Consider the following 22,883-nt stretch of genomic DNA (forward strand, 5'->3'; position numbering starts at 1 on the left):
TTAAAAGTTGGATGTCTGACAGCTTTCTCCACCTTAATGAAGAGGAAACAGACTCCTTTTCTGAGCCCCACAGAGACTCTGGAGACTCTGGAGACTCTTGCTTTTTCTGCTAAATCTCCTATCAGGAACCTTTGGGTAACTTTCCACTCAGCTTTCACTTTGGATGCTCATGTCACATCTATGCAACTTGTGTTTATTGTGTTGGACAAACAGTGACTCATTTCTGTTGAAATGTCACCGGAACAACCCGCCTGCACGTGCACACTGAGTCACTGTGTTGCCTGATAACAGATAATAACAGATAATAAAAGGGAAAATGAGAGGCTTTATTACCTCCTGTTCTATCGATATCAGGAGGAGGAACGTTTGGAGATACATGTGTTTTTTGTTCATGTCACCCAGCAGTAACTGTGGCTAAAAGCTGGTTCAGAATGTAATTTTTTTTTTAAAATAGTTATTTAAAAGTATTTCTTATCCAATGAATCAATGGAAGAATCGTTCGCTGTGGCCCTAGAAACAGATCTCTCTGCTGAGAATGAGACTTGGGAACTTGGAAATTCAAACTGGAATCTCCCCAGCTCTGACCTCAGTAACCGACATGGCTGCTGTGCACGATAATAAAGTGTTTATTATAAATTCTGTCTGTTAATGATCATGCTGTGGTGGAGTTTCTAAGGTGTTGTTATCAGCTGATGAAGCTAATAACGTGGCATGATTCCCAGCTGATGGATGCAGCTTGGTTTGCAACATGTTAGCATTAGCCATTAGCTGCGGAGTTCTGGGTCTTCTGTTTTGTGGGTTTGTTGGGTTTTTCTCAGCCTGAGACGGATTAATTTCCTCCTCACAGACTTTGTTCTCTGGCTGTCAGGCAGAAACTTCCAGGAGTTACGCTCTAAAGATTCCTACCATTCACCAGCTGCTGTGAACGCACTGCTTCTACTGGAGAACGCGAGATATTTTCAAAGGGAAGAATTTACATTTGTTTTGGGACCAAAGGATGATTCTTTGAGCGGGCTGAAAGTCCAGCTCAGCCTGGGTCTCTGGTTCTCCTCCCTGTGGCTACAGCAGGAACTTTAAAGACCAGACTGACCAGGTGAGCCTGAAACATCCCATAGTTCTGCTGCTATAGGCCCAGCCTGCTGGGGGAGCTCCCATGATGCACCTCTCCTCCCTCCATGTACAGATGACATCACTGCTGTCATTAACTTGTGTTTCTCTCTCTCAGCAGGTGTCTCTGGCCTGGTGTTACGCTGCTTGTTGTCCCCTCTTTCCTGTCCTCTCAGCCCCAGCTGGTCCAGGCAGATGGACCCTTCCTGGTTCTGGTTCTGATGGAGTTTTCTTCCTGTTAAAAGGGAGTTTTTCTCTCCACAGTCGTCTCATGCAGCTCAGGACGTGGGATTGGATCAGAGACAAGTTTAAGTTAATCTGTTGGTTTCTTTATCTGGGAAACTTTCTTAATTGTTTCTGATTGCAGATAGTTGTCTCGGGTTAAAGTCCAGCTCAGCCTGGGTCTCTGGTTCTCCTCCCTGTGGCTACAGCAGGAACTTTAAAGACCAGACTGATTGCAGATAGTTGTTTCAGGTTAAAGTCCAGCTGGAAGTGACACCTGACACAGCAGCACGCCTCACGCCGTGAGTTCATGTACCTGCTGGTTTGCTGCTGGTCGTCCCTGTTCGGTCGTCTCTGGGCAGCGGGTGGAAAAAGGTGTAGACGAGGTCACACTGAAACACAGAGTTTACACGCTTTAAGCCAGCAGTCACATGACATCTCAGGTAGTTTCAAACATCCTCCAACCTTCAGATAACAGATAATAACAGTTATAATAATAATAAATTAGATTTTAGAACTCTGTAGGCAAGCAAACAATAAAACCATAAAGACAGATATGACTGAGTGATGTCACTGATGATTATGATGACAGCGTGCTGACAAATCGGGTTGATTTATAATAATGTATTATGTCTAATGTGAGGGAGGAGTTGGGTTTACTGGAGAGAAAGAGCTGGGTGTCTGTGGTCGGTCTGCTTTTACAAACTAACGACCAGGCGTCCATTCAGGCTCTGAGTGATGCAGAGAAACTGCTCCATGCATTTAAGGTCGTTACTTCCAGCTGATCCAAAACCCTGCAGCCAGAGTTCTGCTGAGATCTAACAGCAGAGATCATGTTTCTCCAGTTTTAGCTTCTCTTCATTGGCTCCCTGTTAGATTCAGAATAGAATTTAAGATTCTTCTCCTCACATATAAAGCTCTTAATGACCGAGCTCCATCACATCTTAAAGATCTCACAGTTGGATATTTCCCCAGCAGAGCACTTTGCTCTCAGGCTGCAGGTTTCCTTGTGGTTCCCAGAGTTTCTAAAAGCAGAATGGGAGGCAGAGCCTTCAGTTATCAGGCCCCTAAAAGCAGAATGGGAGGCAGAGCCTTCAGTTATCAGGCCCCTAAAAGCAGAATGGGAGGCAGAGCCTTCAGTTATCAGGCCCCTAAAAGCAGAATGGGAGGCAGAGCCTTCAGTTATCAGGCCCCTCTCTGTGGAACCAGCTGCCAGTTTGGCTTCAGGAAGCAGACACCCTCTCTACCTTTAAGATCAGGCTGAAACTTTCCTTTCTGATAAAGCTTATAGTTAGGGATGGCTCAGGTGAGCCTGAAACATCCCATAGTTCTGCTGCTATAGGCCCAGCCTGCTGGGGGAGCTCCCATGATGCACCTCTCCTCCCTCCATGTACAGATGACATCATTGCTGTCATTAACTTGTGTTTCTCTCTCTCAGCAGGTGTCTCTGGCCTGGTGTTACGCTGATTGTTGTCCCCTCTTTCCTGTCCTCTCAGCCCCAGCTGGTCCAGGCAGATGGACCCTTCCTGGTTCTGGTTCTGATGGAGGTTTCTTCCTGTTAAAAGGGAGTTTTTTATCTCCACAGTCGCCTCGTGCAGCTCAGGACGGGGATTGGATCAAAGAGAAGTTTCTGTGCAATCTGTTGGTTTCTTTAGCTGAGAAACTTTCTTAATTGTTTCTGTAAGAATTTGGAATTTAATGATTTTAATTTGATTGTTTTTGATTGTATTACAGTGAATTGGACTGAATCTGAGATGACATTTGTTGTAATTTATAAATAAAACTGAACTGAAATTAATTGAATAAACTTCCTCAAACTGAACAAAAACGAAACAGAAACTATTTTATCTGTACAGGTAAACTCAGTCACCTGCACGCCACACCTGTACTGACTCCCAGCCCGTTTATAGATCCAGTTTAGTGCTGACCTCTGACCTGTGGAACTGCTTATCTTTACACATGAGAGTTTTCTGTCTGGCTACAAAGCGGATCTGCCTGCAGGTACAGATGAGCTCACCTGAGACTGGAATGCACTCTGAGTCACATTTTAAAAGTTTTAACCAGGAAATAAACACACTCTTATGTCTTCTCCCTGGTTTTTAGTTTTTATTTTACTCTTGTTTTCTCTGATGAAGTTTTGTTGCTCATATTGATCACTGTCTCTGTGATTGGTTGCATCTCTTCTACCACACTTTGGTGAACTGAGGCCGTTTTTAAACGAGAAATAAACCGGCTTCACTTTCATCATGAGCAGGTTCTAAATGGGTCAAAGGTCACACTGTTGGCTCTGATCACACGCGGATGTTTCTGTTTGGCCATGTGTACTTTGACCTTGGTGTTAATTAACGCTGCAGGATAACATCATCCGCTCCCAGTGAAGATAACACTTAAAACCCAACCGATCCCGGTGAGTTCTGCAGAACCCAACATGTTCCGTCACTGAAATTCAGTTCTTTCAGCTTCTTAAACGGTTTAAGCTGCATCCACTGAGAGCTTCTAATTTTCTATTCATTACTTTGATCCTGAGCAGAAACTTTCAGAACACCTCACTGGACCTTTATCCAGAACTTTAACTTGTTTCCACAAAGTCACAGCTGACTTTTACAGTTTTCTAAAGCAGCAACAAAACAAAATCTGTTAAAAAAACAACACATTTCAGTGACTTGTGCAGGCTGGGTGTGACAGCAGCTGACACACCATGTTCAGTGTGTGTGGGACGCTGCAGTGTCCTGATATGACACCCACACCCACTCTAAATATGTGCGCTCAGATAGGCTTCCTGACACAACAGCATTTCTGAGAATCCGCCAAGTGAAAATGAAACGGCACCACCGAGGGTCAACAGAGTCAAAAAATACAAATGACATGTAAACAACCTCCTGGGGTTTCCTTCAGTGTCTGCAGGGATGAAGAAGCAAGAAAACACCAACATAACCTGAGTGTTAACGAGTGTTTTTGAGATTAAAGAAATCACATTAGGCTGGAGAGAGTTCACTTGTTTAACCCTGAACTGCTGCTGTTGTTGCCAGGTTACAAACTACATCCCAACGTATTAATGTCAGTTTCTGGATATTTTACTTCCAACCTTTCATTAGTTTGTCAACTGCTTCACCATTTATTCTATGCAAATGTAAAAGATGCAAACAGCTCATCTGCCTTGCCTCTATAAGAAAAATCAGACCAGAATCTGGTTCTCCTGGTCTCCAACGACTGTTCAGCAGCAACCCGTGAGCTTAAAGAAGTGGTCTCAGGAAGCTGAACAAACTCTGAAGGGAAATGCAACATTGAGGCTGATAACAAGAAGGGATGCAACAGACTGAGCTTCTTTAGGAATCTTTGGTTCTTTAATGCACCAAAATGTTGTATATCTTCTATAAGTCTGTGGTGGAGAGTAGAATTTCCTTCGGGATCAATAAAGTATCTATCTATCTAGTCTTCAATCACCCACCAGTTTGGGTTCAGGAAGCAGGCACCCTCTCTACCTTTAAGACTAGGCTTAAATCTTTCCTTTTTGATAAAGCTTGTAGTTAGGGGTGGCCACCTTTCCTGGTTCTGGTTCTGTTGGAGGTCCCTTCCTGCTAAAAGGGAGTTCTTCTCTCAGCTGTGCCCCTCGGCTCGTTCATGCTCAGGATGGGGATAAGTGTTGGTTTGCTTATCTAATCTATCTGTGGATTTTACTTCCTCTGAGGTGAATCGGCCACGACTCACCTGAGCAACTTCCGGCGCAGCATGGATCAGGTGCCACACGTAACCGTTAAGCTCATCTTTCCTCCTGTCAGCCGCCGCCTCACCACGGGAACGACCAATCACAAGGCGACTGGGGAAACTGTGGGCGGGGCAAGAGGAGGGTCAGTTAAGACTGAGTCTGTAACACAACTGCTGATGTACAGGTGCGTGTATCTGTGTACAGGTGAGTGTACCCGTGTACAGGTGCGTGTACCTGTGTACAGGTGAGTGTACCCGTGTACATGTGCGTGTACCTGTGTACAGGTGAGTGTACCTGTGTACAGGTGAGTGTACCTGTGTACAGGTGAGTGTACCCGTGTACAGGTGAGTGTACCTGTGTACAGGTGAGTGTACCCGTGTACAGGTGAGTGTACCCGTGTACAGGTGAGTGTACCTGTGTACAGGTGCGTGTACCCGTGTACAGGTGCGTGTACCTGTGTACAGGTGAGTGTACCTGTGTACAGGTGCGTGTACCTGTGTACAGGTGCGTGTACCCGTGTACATGTGCGTGTACCTGTGTACAGGTGAGTGTACCTGTGTACAGGTGAGTGTACCCGTGTACAGGTGAGTGTACCCGTGTACAGGTGAGTGTACCTGTGTACAGGTGAGTGTACCCGTGTACAGGTGAGTGTACCCGTGTACAGGTGAGTGTATCTGTGTACAGGTGCGTGTATCTGTGTACAGGTGCGTGTATCTGTGTACAGGTGCGTGTACCCGTGTACAGGTGAGTGTACCTGTGTACAGGTGAGTGTACCCGTGTACAGGTGAGTGTACCCGTGTACAGGTGAGTGTACCTGTGTACAGGTGCGTGTACCCGTGTACAGGTGCGTGTACCCGTGTACATGTGCGTGTACCTGTGTACAGGTGAGTGTACCTGTGTACAGGTGCGTGTACCCGTGTACATGTGCGTGTACCTGTGTACAGGTGAGTGTACCTGTGTACAGGTGAGTGTACCCGTGTACAGGTGAGTGTACCCGTGTACAGGTGAGTGTACCTGTGTACAGGTGAGTGTACCCGTGTACAGGTGAGTGTACCCGTGTACAGGTGAGTGTATCTGTGTACAGGTGCGTGTATCTGTGTACAGGTGAGTGTACCCGTGTACAGGTGAGTGTACCTGTGTACAGGTGAGTGTATCTGTGTACAGGTGCGTGTATCTGTGTACAGGTGAGTGTACCCGTGTACAGGTGAGTGTACCCGTGTACAGGTGAGTGTACCCGTGTACAGGTGAGTGTACCCGTGTACAGGTGAGTGTACCTGTGTACAGGTGAGTGTACCCGTGTACAGGTGAGTGTACCCGTGTACAGGTGAGTGTATCTGTGTACAGGTGCGTGTATCTGTGTACAGGTGCGTGTACCCGTGTACAGGTGAGTGTACCTGTGTACAGGTGAGTGTATCTGTGTACAGGTGCGTGTATCTGTGTACAGGTGAGTGTACCCGTGTACAGGTGAGTGTACCCGTGTACAGGTGAGTGTACCCGTGTACAGGTGAGTGTACCCGTGTACAGGTGCGTGTACCCGTGTACAGGTGCGTGTACCTGTGTACAGGTGAGTGTACCTGTGTACAGGTGCGTGTACCTGTGTACAGGTGCGTGTATCTGTGTACAGGTGAGTGTACCTGTGTACAGGTGAGTGTATGTGTGTACAGGTGAGTGTACCTGTGTACAGGTGAGTGTATCTGTGTACAGGTGCGTGTACCTGGGCAGTTTGGATGAGGGGAAAATGAGCCTCAGCTTGCTGTGAAGTTCATGGAACTCTTCGAAGGTCCTTTGAACGAGCTGCACCTCCTGACTGTCCCGTTCCACCTTCACCACGAACACCTGACACACACATATCTCATGACATCACTCTCCCACTTTCCTTCAGTGTGACCTCTGACCCTTCAGCCAGTTTAACGCTCTCAGGTGTGTGTGTTTGTGTCATTGTGTAGCTGTTGCCGTAGAAACCGATCAGGTGACTCACGTAGCCCTTGCTGGGGTTGGCGGTGCGGACGTGTCTGCAGATGTAGAGGTTCCTGATGAGGCCGTCGCTCCTCATCGTGTGGACTCTGGGAGCGAAGGACAGCATGGGACGGTCCTCGGACGAGGCAAATTTCATCTGAGCCAGATTGTGGATGAAGAAGTTCAACTTGGTGGCGACGCTGCCCAGACTGGACTCAATCAACCTGCCAGAGGACACAGACGTGCAGTCTAATTTCTGTTTACTGACTAAAACAGCAGCAGGAGTCAAACATAAACCAAGGCTTTAATTACAAGAACACACGATTGATCACAGAAGTCAAACAGTTAAATGACCATAAAACGACCAAAAAAGCGACCTGATAAAACTAATGTTGCGTGTTTGTGTCTTTCTGCATTCGCTCTGAGTCGAGTACATAATAGAAGCACCAAAGATCCCGGACGAGTCTAACAGAATAAACTAAATTCCAGCTAATGGAACAACAACAAGCACAGCTGCACCTGGAGGGAGGGGCCCACAGGGTGTGGTGTACCTGGTGAAGTACATGGTGGCGTCAGCTTCAGACTCGTGAGGCCTCAACGCATCGTAGACATACTTCAGATCATCCAGATCAGAGAGTTCAGGAATCCCACAGGACAACATCTGGAAACACAAGCACAACCTAAATTTCTTGTTTCGAGGATGCCTCCAAAACGCTGGTTTCTGGATATTTACTGGATTTCATCCATTTCTGGTTATGAGCTCATATCAGAAAAAACAGGAAGGTCAGTCTGAACTCAACATATTTCCTGTTCTGTTCCATCAGCTTTATTTCATCTGTTTATTTAATCCTCACAGACTCAGCCTGTCATGGAGGCTGCTTCTGGACCAAATCATTATAAATATTAACTGTTTTTGGAGTGTGTTGCAGCCTGAAATGTAAAAAATGGACGTTTATCAACAGATTAAATGAAGTAGGAAACTGTCTGAGATTAGATAAAAGTCTAAACTGATAAGAATGACTGATGTTCTCAACGTTTTACGGTCTGTGGCTGTAAATAAATCTACTGAGCGAGTGTGTGTGTGCGCACCAGGCCCAGCAGGTTGAGGAACAGGTGTGTGTGTTTGCGGATCAGGTTGTACGCCTCGCAGCACAGGTCCACGAAGTCGTGGAAGCGGCTCGACGGTTTGTCTCCTCCGTTGATGACGTACGCCATGTCAGAGGTGAAGACGAAGGGGGCACGGTCCCTGCAGGAGTCACAGCGTTACTCAGCTGAATCAAGGTTGTGATCAATACAGTGATCAATAAGCTGTATTGAGGCCTGTGCAGTTAGACAGCAAAGACTCACAGGTGCAGCATAACACCAGGTGAGAACAGCTTCCAGGTACTTTGAAAAAGCTGTTCAGGTGATCTGAGTCACAGCAAATATTGATCTGATTGTTTCCTATCTGTAAATCATCTGGATCAATAAACCAGCTCTGCATTGGCCTGAGGTCGTACTGTTTTGGCCAGGTGTCACTGAGACACCTGGACAGCCTGCCACCCTCTCACCGCTTGATGTTTCCAAACATCTGGGCGTGTCCCAGGAACTTCCCGAAGTCGATATGGAACATGTGGCCGCTGGTCTTCAGCATGATGTTGTCGTTGTGGCGGTCGCAGATTCCCAGAATGTAGGTGGCGACGCAGCAGCCGGCACACGAGTAGATGAAGTTTTCCACGGCCTGACAGGTGGAGCAGCACAGGTGAGTGTTTATTCAGTTAGCACCATTTCAACGGCTGACACAAAGTTCAGGTTCCAGATTCCTAACGGAAACCTCACAAGGTGAAGTCACCTTTTTGCATCTGTGCACAGGTGTGTTACCTTGTCGTACTGCTCGTCTGCAGGGTTGTGTTTCTGCAGCCAGTCGGCCAGCGTTCGATCTTTGAACGATCCGGTGACTCCATGCTCCACCTGGATCTTCCTCAGAGTGTCAGCGTGAGGAATCATCTCCACCATACCTGAGAACACGTAACACACCTGTCATTTACACCTGAGAACAGGTAACACAGCTGAGAACAGGTAACTCAGCTGTAAGTCACACCTGAGAACAGGTACCATACCTGTCGGTCACACCTCAGAACAGGTAACACACCTGAGAACATGTAACACACCCGTCATTTACACCTTAGAACAGGTAACACACCTGTCATTTACACCTGAGAACAGGTAACACAGCTGAGAACAGGCAACACAGCTGAGAACAGGTAACACACCTGTCATTTACACCTGAGAACAGGCAACACACCTGAGAACAGGTAACACACCTGTCATTTACACCTGAGAACAGGTAACACAGCTGAGAACAGGCAACACACCTGAGAACAGGTAACACAGCTGAGAACAGGCAACACAGCTGAGAACAGGTAACACACCTGTCATTTACACCTTAGAACAGGTAACACAGCTGAGAACAGGCAACACACCTGTCATTTACACCTTAGAACAGGTAACACACTTGTAAGTCAAACCTGAATACAGGGAACATCAGTCATACCTCACACAACAGTAAACAAACATTTTTTTGGGTATACAGGTGTTCACCTATGAAATGTCTCTCCACCTTACCAACACCTGTCTCGCAGGTATACACCTGTGCGCCCTCACCTCTTCCTCTGCCCGTGGAGAAACATTTGAATATGACCATCCTCATGTCCAGGCCCTCCTGGATCCAGATCTTGTTCATGATGCGGATCATCTGCAGGGTCAGCATGTCCTGCCTCAGGTCGTCTCCTGACTGGACGGAGACGCAGACGTCAGCTCGCACAGGTCACCAGTTGTTCGATCACCTGTGTCAGGTGCTCAGGTGTGAACAGGTGTCTTACCTTGAAGATGACGTTGATGTTTTCTCCCAGGGGGTCCAGGTTATGGAAGGACAGCTTCAGAGGGACGGCATTGGAGTTGAAAAATGAGCACGACTGTAAAACCACAGAAGAAAAAGAAATGCCTCAGATTGACCAATCAGAGGATCCAAAGTGACCCTGAAAAGGACCGGTTCTGGTCTCGATCATATCAGGATAATTTCAGTTGACAGAGTTTGTAGCAGCAAACCGTATTTATAAATTTAGCTGAAAACAGTGAACGAAGCTCATTGGCCAGCGGTCATGAACCCAAGAGGTGACGTTAAAACAGGAGCTCAGGTTCTTCTTCTGTGGTTTACACAACAAGTTGAAGCTCAGTTTTTATCGTTCTTTCCTGAATCAGACTGGAGTCTCCATGAGTTCTGGTTCTGGTTTTAAACCTGTGGGTCTCACAGTTTAAGTTGGTCTGGTTAGTGTTCATAGCTCACCCTCAGATGTCAGAGGTTCTTAAATCTGGACCAGGACAGTGTTGGTGCTGGAGTTGGGCCTTGGGTTCAGACTCAACAGATGTGTTTCTACAGATGTGTCTCTGCAGGTGTGTTTCTACAGGTGTGTCTCTGCAGGTGTGTTTCTACAGGTGTGTTTATACAGGTGTGTTTATACAGGTGTTTATACAGGTGTGTTTCTACAGGTGTTTATACAGGTGTGTTTATACCGGTGTGTTTATACAAACGTGTTTCTACAGGTGTGTTTCTACAGGTGTGTTTCTACAGATGTGTTTATACAGGTGTGTTTCTACAGGTGTGTTTATACAGATGTGTTTATACAGGTGTGTTTCTACAGGTGTGTTTATACAGGTGTGTTTCTACAGGTTTGTTTATACAGATGTGTTTCTACAGGTGTGTTTCTACAGGTGTGTTTCTACAGGTGTGTTTCTACAGGTGTGTTTCTACAGGTGTGTTTATACAGATGTGTTTATACAGGTGTGTTTCTACAGGTGTGTTTATACAGGTGTGTTTATACAGGTGTGTTTCTACAGGTGTGTTTCTACAGGTGTGTTTCTACAGATGTGTTTATACAGGTGTGTTTCTACAGGTGTGTTTATACAGGTGTGTTTCTACAGGTGTGTTTATACAGATGTGTTTATACAGGTGTGTTTCTACAGGTGTGTTTATACAGGTGTGTTTCTACAGGTTTGTTTATACAGATGTGTTTCTACAGGTGTGTTTCTACAGGTGTGTTTCTACAGGTGTGTTTCTACAGGTGTGTTTCTACAGGTGTGTTTATACAGATGTGTTTATACAGGTGTGTTTCTACAGGTGTGTTTATACAGGTGTGTTTATACAGGTGTGTTTATACAGGTGTTTATACAGGTGTGTTTCTACAGGTGTTTATACAGGTGTGTTTATACCGGTGTGTTTATACAAACGTGTTTCTACAGGTGTGTTTCTACAGGTGTGTTTCTACAGATGTGTTTATACAGGTGTGTTTCTACAGGTGTGTTTATACAGATGTGTTTATACAGGTGTGTTTCTACAGGTGTGTTTATACAGGTGTGTTTCTACAGGTTTGTTTATACAGATGTGTTTCTACAGGTGTGTTTCTACAGGTGTGTTTATACAGGTGTGTTTATACAGGTTTGTTTATACAGATGTGTTTCTACAGGTGTTTATACAGGTGTGTTTATACAGGTGTGTTTCTACAGGTGTGTTTCTACAGGTGTGTTTCTGCAGGTGTGTTTCTACAGATGTGTTTCTACAGGTGTGTTTCTACAGGTGTGTTTCTACAGGTGTGTCTCTACAGGTGTGTTTCTACAGGTGTGTTTCTGCAGGTGTGTTTATACAAACGTGTTTCTACAGGTGTGTTTCTACAGATGTGTCTCTACAGGTGTGTCTCTACAGGTGTGTCTCTACAGGTGTGTTTCTACAGGTGTGTCTCTACAGGTGTGTCTCTACAGGTGTGTCTCTACAGGTGTGTCTCTACAGGTGTGTTTCTACAGGTGTGTTTCTACGGGTGTGTTTCTACAGGTGTGTTTATACAGGTGTGCCTCTGCAGGTGTGTTTATACAGGTGTGTTTATACCTGGATGTTGATTCCTGTGACGAGCAGCGCTGGGTTCAGAGGGAGTCTGCAGCTGCTGTTCACAGAGAAGAACTGCTTCATCTCCTCCAGACCCTCCCTAAGGATAACCTGCACACACACACACACACACACACACACACACACACACACACACACACACACACACACACACACACACACACACACACACACACACACACACACACACACACACACACACACACACACACACACACACACACACACACACACACACACACACACACACACACACACACACACACACACACACACACACACACTTTCACATCCTGCCAGACACGTTTCTCTGTGGTAGTCATGTGACATGTCAGGGTCGCCTCCTCACCTGTCTGCTGGACGGCGTGGCGTCGCGGACCCTCTGAGCCACCTTGGTGAGGATGGAGACGAGCCAGCACTGCCGGTCGAACTCGTCACGGAGACCCCGCCCCACGCAGCACAGCAGAGCGGCGAGCAGGTGCTGGTAGCGGGCGCTGAACTGGCTGTCCTGCAGGTTGTCCTTCAGCAACCTGATGTGCACGCACACATGCACGCACACACGCACACACACACACACACACACACACACACACACACACACACACACACACACACACACACACACACACACACACACACACACACACACACACACACACACACAGCAAACTCTGTCTGAACTCTGACACAGATTGTTTAATAGGTGAAGAGGCATCACTCTGACATAATTCTGAGATTATCAATAAGATGCGAAACAGATCAGGAGAAAGTTTGACCTCTCAGGTTCAAACTGGACCCAGCCAGTCTGACCAGAACTGACCAGAACCCACCTGCCTGCGTGTGTGTGTGTGTGTGTTTCTCACCAGAAGATGTAGTGAGCAATACGAACGTCCCCAACAGCTCTCCGAAGGAGGAAACGAACCAAAGAACTGTCCAGGTAACACTCGTACTTTAGAGCCTGAGATGGACAGAGACAGACGGGTCACCATGAGGTCCACAGGTGGGTTTTGGTTCTGAAGTAAGACTTGAGTCAGAAGATCAACGCTGGCTACCAGGTTGCACGACTATGGCCTAAATAATAACCATTTTTATTCCACTTTTCTGTGAACGTAACTCAGAAAGTTTTACACATAAAGAGGAGCAGCTGGTCGCCGCGGGTTACTGGGTCGATGCTGGACAGAGTCCAATGGCGCTGGGGAGGCAGGACCTTTGGCGGAATGGCGATAAGAAAGTGTTGGACCATCACATTTAGATTTAAAACGGTGTCATTATTCAGGACTGAAGATGAAAGTCCTGCAGGTACAATCAGCATAAGTCAGTTTCCATGGTAATGCTCCTGATTGGGTAATTATCTTCTGACTGACAGCTGTCTGAGCCAATAGGAGCTCCATGTTGTGCCCGCAGGCTACAAGAACCAACCAGAGGGTTTGGAGACACACTTTCAGAAAAATGTGTATAAAATACTTGAGTTTTGTTCTGTTGATGTTAGATTTGGACCAGGACTGGATCAGACAACAGGCTGTGGTCCGACTGTGGTTCCTAACTAACAGCTCACAGCTGCAGTCATCTACAGGAGTGTTACTGAGTTAAAGATGTTTGAACTCTGAAAACAGAGAAGTTCAGAGAGTTAGCTTTCAGACGAGACCAGAACCAAATATTTAGGCTGTGTGGTTCTGGAGCAGCTCTCCGTTTACTTTGGGTCTAACACAAAGAGGACTTTTAGGATTATGGTGGCTTCACAGAAACAGATGCATTCAGATCAGGTCTTAAGTCTAAGAATCTTTGCTCTAATTCTTACTGGATGAAGACCAGAAGGTTCCTCAGTTTAATAACTATCTGCTGGGAGAAGTGAAGCCGTTCCACTCGTTATGAAACCGTCTTCAGATGGTAAAGAGTCGCTCTGATGGTCATTCTGAGCGCGCTCAGTCTGGATTCACAAGGAAGGACACAGGTGAGTGAACCCTCTGGGTTACCTGCACCAGCTGAGGTAGGAAGTCCAGCAGCTCTGGGTCTGAGATGGAGTCCATCCACTGGACCGCCGTCCTCCTCAGCTCCTGGTCCGGAAACCTGCAACACAGGAAGAAGCCGTGGTGATCGCACCTGTTCACCTGTGCAGCCCTGGAAGCTGACACCTGCGGTGTCTGGGTTTCAATAAACAACCAGCTGAACTTTGAGTTAATCTCATCACGGGAGGGCGAGACGTACGAGGCGTGCAGCAGTCCCAGAGCGTCCAGGTGACCCAGACACGCCCACTGCCTGAGCAGCGCATAGATGTCTGGCAGACAGGCCCACTGCCAGCAGGGGGCGCTGGCGAGCACCAGAGGCAGCGCCGCGCTCTCCGCCTGGCAGAACGCCTTCTTCTCCCACAGCAGCCGCTTGTCCTCCACAGTCAGCCTGAGGAGACAAAAACATCTGTAACCCAACATCTGTAGCTGGTAGATGTTTTATGTCAATCTAAATTAAGAAGGGAGTGAAAATGGGTTTTTAAATTAGTTTTAAAGATATCCTCTGAGGTCGTAATGTGGTGGGGAGGCAGCTCCGCCCCCCACCTGATTAAAGATGAGCTGAAGGAATGAATCACTTTCTCAGAATCACAAAATGAGAGGAATGGTTCTACATTTCAGAGGAAACTGAGCTGAAATGAGCTGAATCTGGTAACTGCATCGGTCTGTTCGTCCAATTAAAACATGGTCGAAAATCAGAGTAAAAATGTCCCCAATTTGTGTGAAACTCTGTGAATGATTGGATGAAGAAGAGGTGTCGTTATGGCAACATAAGAGAGAAGTGATGTCATTACGGTGTGCAGGTGTGTGTGTGTGTGTGTGCAGTTGTGTGTGTGTGTGTGCAGGTGTGCGTGTGTGCAGGTGTGTGTGTGTGTGTGTGCAGGTGTGTGTGTGTGTGTGTGCAGGTGTGTGTGCAGGTGTGTGTGTGCAGGTGTGTGTGTGTGTGTGTGCAGGTGTGTGCGTGTGTGTGTGTGTGTGTGTGCAGGTGTGTGTGTGTGTGTGTGTGTGTGTGCAGGTGTGTGTGTGTGTGTGTGTGTGTGTGCAGGTGTGTGTGTGTGTGCAGGTGTGTGTGTGTGCAGGTGTGTGTGTGTGTGTGTGTGTGTCTGACCAGAAGAAGGCATTCTTATGCAGAACGTCCTGCAGCTGGATCTGACTGATGGTGTCCAGCCGGCTGAAATCATACTGAGGACAGAAGTCTGCAGGAGGAGGCGTGCTGAAGCGCACCTCGAAGGACGACAAGGGGAAATCCACCTGAGGGACAGACAGGTGAGACGGACAGGTGAGACAGACAGGTGAGACAGACAGGTGAGACGGACAGGTGAGACGGACAGGTGAGAAAGACAGGTGAGAAAGACAGGTGAGAAAGACAGGTGAGACGGACAGGTGAGAAAGACAGGTGAGACGGACAGGTGAGAAAGACAGGTGAGACGGACAGGTGAGAAAGACAGGTGAGACCAACAGGTGAGAAAGACAGGTGAGACGGACAGGTGAGACGGACAGGTGAGAAAGACAGGTGAGACGGACAGGTGAGAAAGACAGGTGAGAAAGACAGGTGAGAAAGACAGGTGAGACGGACAGGTGAGACGGACAGGTGAGACGGACAGGTGAGACAGACAGGTGAGACGGACAGGTGAGAAAGACAGGTGAGACCAACAGGTGAGAAAGACAGGTGAGACGGACAGGTGAGAAAGACAGGTGAGAAAGACAGGTGAGACGGACAGGTGAGACGGACAGGTGAGACGGACAGGTGAGAAAGACAGGTGAGACGGACAGGTGAGACGGACAGGTGAGACGGACAGGTGAGAAAGACAGGTGAGACGGACAGGTGAGAAAGACAGGTGAGAAAGACAGGTGAGAAAGACAGGTGAGACCGACAGGTGGAACGGACAGGTGAGACCAACAGGTGAGACAGACAGGTGAGACGGACAGGTGAGACGGACAGGTGAGACGGACAGGTGAGAAAGACAGGTGAGACGGACAGGTGAGACGGACAGGTGAGACGGACAGGTGAGAAAGACAGGTGAGAAAGACAGGTGAGAAAGACAGGTGAGACCGACAGGTGGAACGGACAGGTGAGACCAACAGGTGAGACGGACAGATGGGACGGACAGGTGACTGTTTTCACCGTTTCTGAACATGTTTATCATAAACTGACTTTTATTTAAAATATTCTGTTTGTCACTTATTGTGAGATAAGCCGATTGGCTGTGGCTCACGTGACCTCTGACCTGGCACAGGAAACCTGAGACTCGCTGCTTTACCTATGCAGGTGTGTTTCTCACCTGCAGGATGACGCTGTCCGGCTGGCTGAAGTTGGGAGAACTCGTGCGGGCGTTTCCACTCCTCCCCGGCGTCGAAGGCCAGAGACCCAATAACTTCCTGCCACACGTCAAGACGCTGCACACACACACACACACACACACACACACACACACACACACACACACACACACACACACACACACACACACACTTCCTGGTTACAGCAGGAAGTCCCACTGGGTCATGTGACAGGAAACCACGGCTTAATGCCAAGGTCAGGAGGAGAAACAGCTTCCACAAACTCTAACTCAGTTTAAACACTGAGCGGCTTTTTCAAACCTGACTTTTATAAAACAGGAAGTGAGCTGCTGCTGGGAGGAAGTGACATCATTTGACACAGTTCTTTTGTCTAAGTTATTTAGTTTAAAGTTTTCTGACCCTAATATGTGCTCCAGGAACAGAAAGAAGGGATTTTTACTGAATGTCACCTTTAATTTAAATGTGTACCTTTAAAATAGACTCATTTTATTTATTTTGGTGACTATTTTAGCTGCTGCTGGGAGGAAGTGACATCATTTGACACAGTTCTTTTATCTAAGTTATTTAGTTTAAAGTTTTCTGACCCTAATATGTGCTCCAGGAACAGAAAGAAGGGATTTTTACTGAATGTCACCTTTAATTTAAATGTGTACCTTTAAAATAGACTCATTTTATTTATTTTGGTGACTATTTTAGCTGCTGCTGGGAGGAAGTGACATCATTTGACACAGTTCTTTTATCTAAGTTATTTAGTTTAAAGTTTTCTGACCCTAATATGTGCTCCAGGAACAGAAAGAAGGGATTTTTACTGAATGTCACCTTTAATTTAAATGTGTACCTTTAAAATAGACTCATTTTATTTATTTTGGTGACTATTTTAGCTGCTGCTGGGAGGAAGTGACATCATTTGACACAGTTCTTTTATCTAAGTTATTTAGTTTAAAGTTTTCTGACCCTAATAATGCTCCAGGAACAGAAAGAAGGGATTTTTACTGAATGTCACCTTTAATTTAAATGTGTACCTTTAAAATAGACTCATTTTATTTATTTTGGTGACTATTTTAGCTGCTGCTGGGAGGAAGTGACATCATTTGACACAGTTCTTTTGTCTAAGTTATTTAGTTTAAAGTTTTCTGACCCTAATATGTGCTCCAGGAACAGAACGAAGGGATTTTTACTGAATGTCACCTTTAATTTAAATGTGTACCTTTAAAATAGACTCGTTTTATTTATTTTGGTGACTATTTTAGCTGCTTCATGACCCACAGCCTGACCCTGACTGACCCCGGGGTCAGAGGCCACACCTCAGCTTACTAATGAATCATAGAGGCGTGATCGCATCATGCAACTCACTGTCTGAAGTTGAAGAGCGGCATGGTGACCCAGCCCAGAGCCTCCATGCTGCGGCGTTGCTTCCCCTTCTCCTCGGCCCCCCCGGGGGGCGGCAGCGGGCTGGCGTACAGCGTCACCATCAGCTGAGACTCTCGGGGCAGCTGGTTGATCTGCACAGGGAAACACACCCTGAGGGGGGCGGAGTCAAGAGGAAGGGTGGGGTTAGACCTCAGAACATCACATGCTGACATCACAGAATGCTTCAGGTAACATGTGCAGGTGAGGCAGTGATGTCACAGCTCAGGTACTCACCTCTGGTCCCACACCACCAGGTGAAACAGGTACTTGCTGACCGACTGTTTGCTGGTGTGCTGTGGCGCACAAAGCTCCGCCCCTCCGTGAGTCAAGGAGCAGGACAGGAAGAAACCCTCGTAACTGACCAATGAGAGAGCAGAACAGGTTGATTGATTGGTGGAATTGGGAGGTGATGAAGGCTTATAGCGTTAGCATCTAAATAACGTCTGATTCAACTTAAGAACATCAGACTAAACCTACATTTTTGTTCAAACTTTAAAAACGACTGCTGTATTCTAAGCAGAGCGATCAGATTCACTTTGCAAGGTAGATATTTAAAGTTAAAAATGTAAGTTAAAAGTTAAAAGAGACCGACTAAGGGAACATAAACTGTCACAAAGTACAAGCCATCTGTATTGTAGCTTCGGTTTCAGGCGCCATCTTATGAAACTCAATGTTAATCAACCAATAGATAAAAAGCTGGGCCTGTGACACAATCAGAAGCCCCGCCCCCTCATTTGCATAATTAAGCAGGATACAGGAATGTAAAAAAGGTTACAGGAAACATAAAGGGAAAACATGGAAATAAATGGGCTTGGTTCAATAAATAGGGGGAAATAACAGAGAAATAATTACATCTATAAATTAAATATATCACAAAAGTTGAATTAAAAAAAATTATGGTGAAATTAAAAATAAAATAAATCCCTTCGAGGGAATAAATATACCAAGACGATGTAAAGGAGAGTCAAAATAACTAAATACAGCAGTAACAAATAGACCAACAAACATATTTAAAATAAAATAATAGATCAAAGTAAAGGAACAGCAACATTAACACAATCTTAAATAAATTGGGTTTAAAATTGAAGCAGAAAATTACATTTATTTAACATTTTATACAACAATTTGTATCATTTATCATCATTTCAACTACAGTTTCTATGTTTTTCTGTAATAACTTTAGATTATGGCGGTTTAAGTCCTCCATAGAACAGCTGAATGATCAGCGGTGCTGCAGCCAAGCAGAACTGGACCTTTCACAGTGGGTCGGATCATTTCTGCTTCAGTTTGTGCTGAAAGCTGCAGTTTAAAGCCATATTTATTTCTGCTGCATCGAGCAGATTTAACCAACTTCACCGTTTCTCTGGAACATCCACAGTAATTCTACCCTTTGGTTCTGATGGTGCAACCCGTTCATGCACCTTTACTGTTATTTCACTGGTTTTTAAAACATGAAGCATGATTTCCCCAAATGTGACTGTGAGGTGAGAAACCAAAGGTAAAAAAGGTTTGAATTAGTGGTGGTTTGGTCGTACCTGGCGGCCCAGGTGATGGGGATGCGGTGGGCAGCATACACATTGAAGGACAGCACATTGGTGACGAGGCCGGCTTCCTGGACCGGTGCCGTAAAGCTCTGATTCTGTGGCGTCGTGTGGAAGTTGGCGTTGAAGGTGCTGCAGTACAGCTCCACCAGATCCAAGATGGCCGCCGTCAACTTCTCCACCACTTTCTCTGCGAGTCAGTGAGATCACAAAGGAGCCATTAGGACCACTGAACTGATGAATAATCAGGTTTACACCCGTCTCACCTCTGAGATGCTGCAGGACAAACATGAAGTCAGTCACTGAAGACTGTCTAAAGTACGGAGCTCAGGCTAACAGCTAATATCAGCAGCCAGAGAGTTTGTAAAGGGGGGGACTCTGTGTAAAGGGGGACTCTGTGTAAAGGGGGGACTTTAGAAAAAGGGGGACTCTGTGTAAAGGGGGACTTTGTGTAAAGGGGGGACTCTGTGTAAAGGGGGGACTTTAGAAAAAGGGGGACTCTGTGTAAAGGGGGACTTTGTGTAAAGGGGGGACTCTGTGTAAAAGGGGGACTTTGTGTAAAGGGGGGACTTTGTGTAAAGGGGGGACTTTATAAAAACTGGGGACTTTGTGTAAAGGGGGGACTTTGTGTAAAGGGGGGACTTTGTGTAAAGGGGGGACTCTGTGTAAAGGGGGACTTTGTGTAAAGGGGGGACTTTAGAAAAAGGGGGACTTTGTGTAAAGGGGGGACTCTGTGAAAATGGGGGACTTTGTGAAAATGGGGACTTTGTGAAAATGGGGACTTTGTGTAAAGGGGGGACTCTGTGAAAATGGGGACTTTGTGTCAAGGGGGGACTCTGTGTAAAGGGGGACTTTGTGTAAAGGGGGACTTTGTGTAAAGGGGGACTTTGTGTAAAGGGGGACTTTGTGTAAAGGGGGGACTTTGTGTAAAAGGGGGACTTTGTGTAAAGGGGGGACTTTGTGTAAAGGGGGGACTTTATAAAGACTGGGGACTTTGTGTAAAGGGGGGACTTTATAAAGACTGGGGACTTTGTGTAAAGGGGGACTTTGTGTCAAGGGGGGACTCTGTGTAAAGGGGGACTTTGTGTAAAAGGGGGACTTTGTGTAAAGGGGGGACTTTGTGTAAAAGGGGGACTTTGTGAAAAGGGGGACTTTGTGTAAAGGGGGGACTTTGTGTAAAGGGGGGACTCCGTGTAAAGGGGGGACTCCGTGTAAAGGGGGGACTCCGTGTAAAGGGGGGACTCCGTGTAAAGGGGGGACTCCGTGTAAAGGGGGGACTCCGTGTAAAAGGGGGAACTTTGTGTAAAAGGGGGACTTTGTGAAAAGGGGGACTTTGTGTAAAGGGGGACTTTGTGTAAAGGGGGACTTTGTGTAAAGGGGGGACTTTGTGTAAAGGGGGGACTTTGTGTAAAGGGGGGACTTTGTGTAAAGGGGGGACTTTGTGAAAAGGGGGACTTTGTGTAAAGGGGGGACTTTGTGTAAAGGGGGGACTTTGTGTAAAGGGGGGACTTTGTGTAAAAGGGGGACTTTGTGTAAAGGGGGGACTTTATAAAAACTGGGGACTTTGTGTAAAGGGGGAACTTTGTGTAAAGGGGGACTTTGTGTAAAGGGGGGACTTTGTGTAAAGGGGGGACTCTGTGTAAAGGGGGGACTCTGTGTAAAGGGGGGACTCTGTGTAAAGGGGGGACTCTGTGTAAAGGGGGGACTCTGTGTAAAGGGGGAACTTTGTGTAAAAGGGGGACTTTGTGTAAAGGGGGGACTTTGTGTAAAGGGGGGACTCTGTGTAAAGGGGGGACTCTGTGTAAAGGGGGGACTTTGTGTAAAGGGGGAACTTTGTGTAAAAGGGGGACTTTGTGTAAAGGGGGGACTTTGTGTAAAGGGGGGACTCCGTGTAAAGGGGGAACTCCGTGTAAAGGGGGGACTCCGTGTAAAGGGGGGACTCCGTGTAAAGGGGGGACTCTGTGAAAAGGGGGACTTTGTGTAAAGAGGGACTTTGTGTAAAGGGGGGACTTTGTGTAAAGGGGGACTCCGTGTAAAGGGGGGACTTTATAAAAACTGGGGACTTTGTGTAAAGGGGGGACTTTATAAAAACTGGGGACTTTGTGTAAAGGGGGAACTTTGTGTAAAGGGGGACTTTGAGTAAAGGGGGGACTTTATAAAAACTGGGGACTTTGTGTAAAGGGGGACTTTGTGTAAAGGGGGGACTTTGTGTAAAGGGGGGACTCTGTGTAAAGGGGGAACTTTGTGTAAAGGGGGAACTTTGTGTAAAAGGGGGACTTTGTGAAAAGGGGGACTTTGTGTAAAGGGGGGACTCCGTGTAAAGGGGGGACTCCGTGTAAAGGGGGGACTCCGTGTAAAGGGGGGACTTTGTGAAAAGGGGGACTTTGTGTAAAGAGGGACTTTGTGTAAAGGGGGGACTTTGTGTAAAGGGGGAACTTTGTGTAAAAGGGGGACTTTGTGTAAAGGGGGACTCTGTGTAAAGGGGGGACTCTGTGTAAAGGGGGAACTTTGTGTAAAAGGGGGACTTTGTGTAAAGGGGGACTCTGTGTAAAGGGGGGACTCTGTGTAAAGGGGGAACTTTGTGTAAAAGGGGGGACTTTGTGTAAAGGGGGGTATCTACATGGGATAGATTGTTGATTTGAATATGAAATGAGACTTTGTTGTAAATAGTGATTAGTTTTTCTTATAAAGAATTACGACAGAATATTATTATCTTGGCTCCCCCTACAGTTGTTGGATGTAACATCACTGTCATAAAACATCTATTACCTCCAGTAGGGGTCCGTAGGGGTCCCTTACCCTAACTGCCTACCTGTAAATCTGCTAAATGCATAAACATAAACACGGTGTTTCCTGTTGGTTCGTACCTCTGTTCTCTCTGAGCACCAGCACTGAAGCATCCTGGGAGGACAGAGAGAGAAACATGAAGCAGAGAACATGATCTGAGTGAAGAAAAGACTCTCTTGGACCTCACATCTCACCTTCAGAACCTTGGGCTGCAGACGACAGGGGCATGCTGGGAGCTGGCTCAGGGCTGACGTCACGTCAGGCGTCTCCACGGCAGCTAACGAGCTGCAGAGCGCCTTCACCGATTGGACGAGGCGCTCCACGTGCAGCGGCAGCTCCGCCTTCAGAGATCAAGAAGAAGAAGAGGAACACTTAAATGAAGAGCAGCGACTCTGAAGACAAAACTGAGAAGTTCTGGACAGAGACTTTATCTGAAAGTCTGATAGTCGTCCCAGTAGAGTGCCTGTGTAGAAATCCCTCCGTTAGCTCTCCTATGGCTGCAAGTAGCCACATAACAGCAGCTATGAGCTAACAGAGCTATGAGCTAACAGCAGCTATGAGCTAACAGAGCTATGAGCTAACAGAGCTATAGCACACGTTCATTCATTCATTCTTCTTAAAGTATTGGTGAAATAAAGACAGATAATGCCTTATTTAGAGGCTGCATTGGTGAGTAGATGAACGTATTTCATGCCAGAAATAAGGTTTAAAAACACCGGAGTTCCCCTTTAATGAAGCTTACTGTCGATGTTTAGTTGACATTAATTTTACATGAATGAAATATTAACATCTCTCTATTTGTTTTCTGTTCTCAGCTGGTCCTCAGCCTCTCCTTGTGTCTTTTCTGTGTCTTCCAGCAGCCTTTCAGCAGCTTTTCCTCCGTCTCTGCTCTGGAGGCACCATGTCGGCAGCTC

The 22,883-nt window shown here is 46.6% G+C and overlaps 1 protein-coding gene across 2 annotated transcripts in view; it reads right to left on the bottom strand.

The window, feature by feature from the left end:
- pik3c2b (phosphatidylinositol-4-phosphate 3-kinase, catalytic subunit type 2 beta) overlaps window positions 1-22,883 on the bottom strand; it is a 42,800-nt gene that overhangs the window by 5,009 nt on the left and 14,908 nt on the right. For both annotated transcript variants that reach the window (XM_072381377.1, XM_072381376.1), the window contains exons 9-30: window positions 22,164-22,310; window positions 22,050-22,083; window positions 19,177-19,372; window positions 17,876-17,998; window positions 17,585-17,752; window positions 16,213-16,327; window positions 15,039-15,181; window positions 14,133-14,321; window positions 13,901-13,994; window positions 12,791-12,885; window positions 12,277-12,457; window positions 11,910-12,017; window positions 9,853-9,945; window positions 9,635-9,764; window positions 8,852-8,988; window positions 8,542-8,711; window positions 8,081-8,237; window positions 7,543-7,652; window positions 7,014-7,215; window positions 6,750-6,871; window positions 5,038-5,155; window positions 1,646-1,721 (exon numbers count right to left, since the gene is read on the bottom strand). In XM_072381377.1, the coding sequence (XP_072237478.1) occupies window positions 1,646-1,721; window positions 5,038-5,155; window positions 6,750-6,871; window positions 7,014-7,215; window positions 7,543-7,652; window positions 8,081-8,237; window positions 8,542-8,711; window positions 8,852-8,988; window positions 9,635-9,764; window positions 9,853-9,945; window positions 11,910-12,017; window positions 12,277-12,457; window positions 12,791-12,885; window positions 13,901-13,994; window positions 14,133-14,321; window positions 15,039-15,181; window positions 16,213-16,327; window positions 17,585-17,752; window positions 17,876-17,998; window positions 19,177-19,372; window positions 22,050-22,083; window positions 22,164-22,310 (2,908 nt within the window). The remainder of the gene's footprint in view (window positions 1-1,645; window positions 1,722-5,037; window positions 5,156-6,749; window positions 6,872-7,013; window positions 7,216-7,542; window positions 7,653-8,080; window positions 8,238-8,541; window positions 8,712-8,851; window positions 8,989-9,634; window positions 9,765-9,852; window positions 9,946-11,909; window positions 12,018-12,276; window positions 12,458-12,790; window positions 12,886-13,900; window positions 13,995-14,132; window positions 14,322-15,038; window positions 15,182-16,212; window positions 16,328-17,584; window positions 17,753-17,875; window positions 17,999-19,176; window positions 19,373-22,049; window positions 22,084-22,163; window positions 22,311-22,883) is intronic.

The sequence above is a fragment of the Leuresthes tenuis genome, unplaced genomic scaffold (genome assembly GCF_036924035.1).
Source record: "Leuresthes tenuis unplaced genomic scaffold, fLeuTen1.0.hap1 SCAF_3, whole genome shotgun sequence".
NCBI lineage: Eukaryota > Metazoa > Chordata > Actinopteri > Atheriniformes > Atherinopsidae > Leuresthes > Leuresthes tenuis.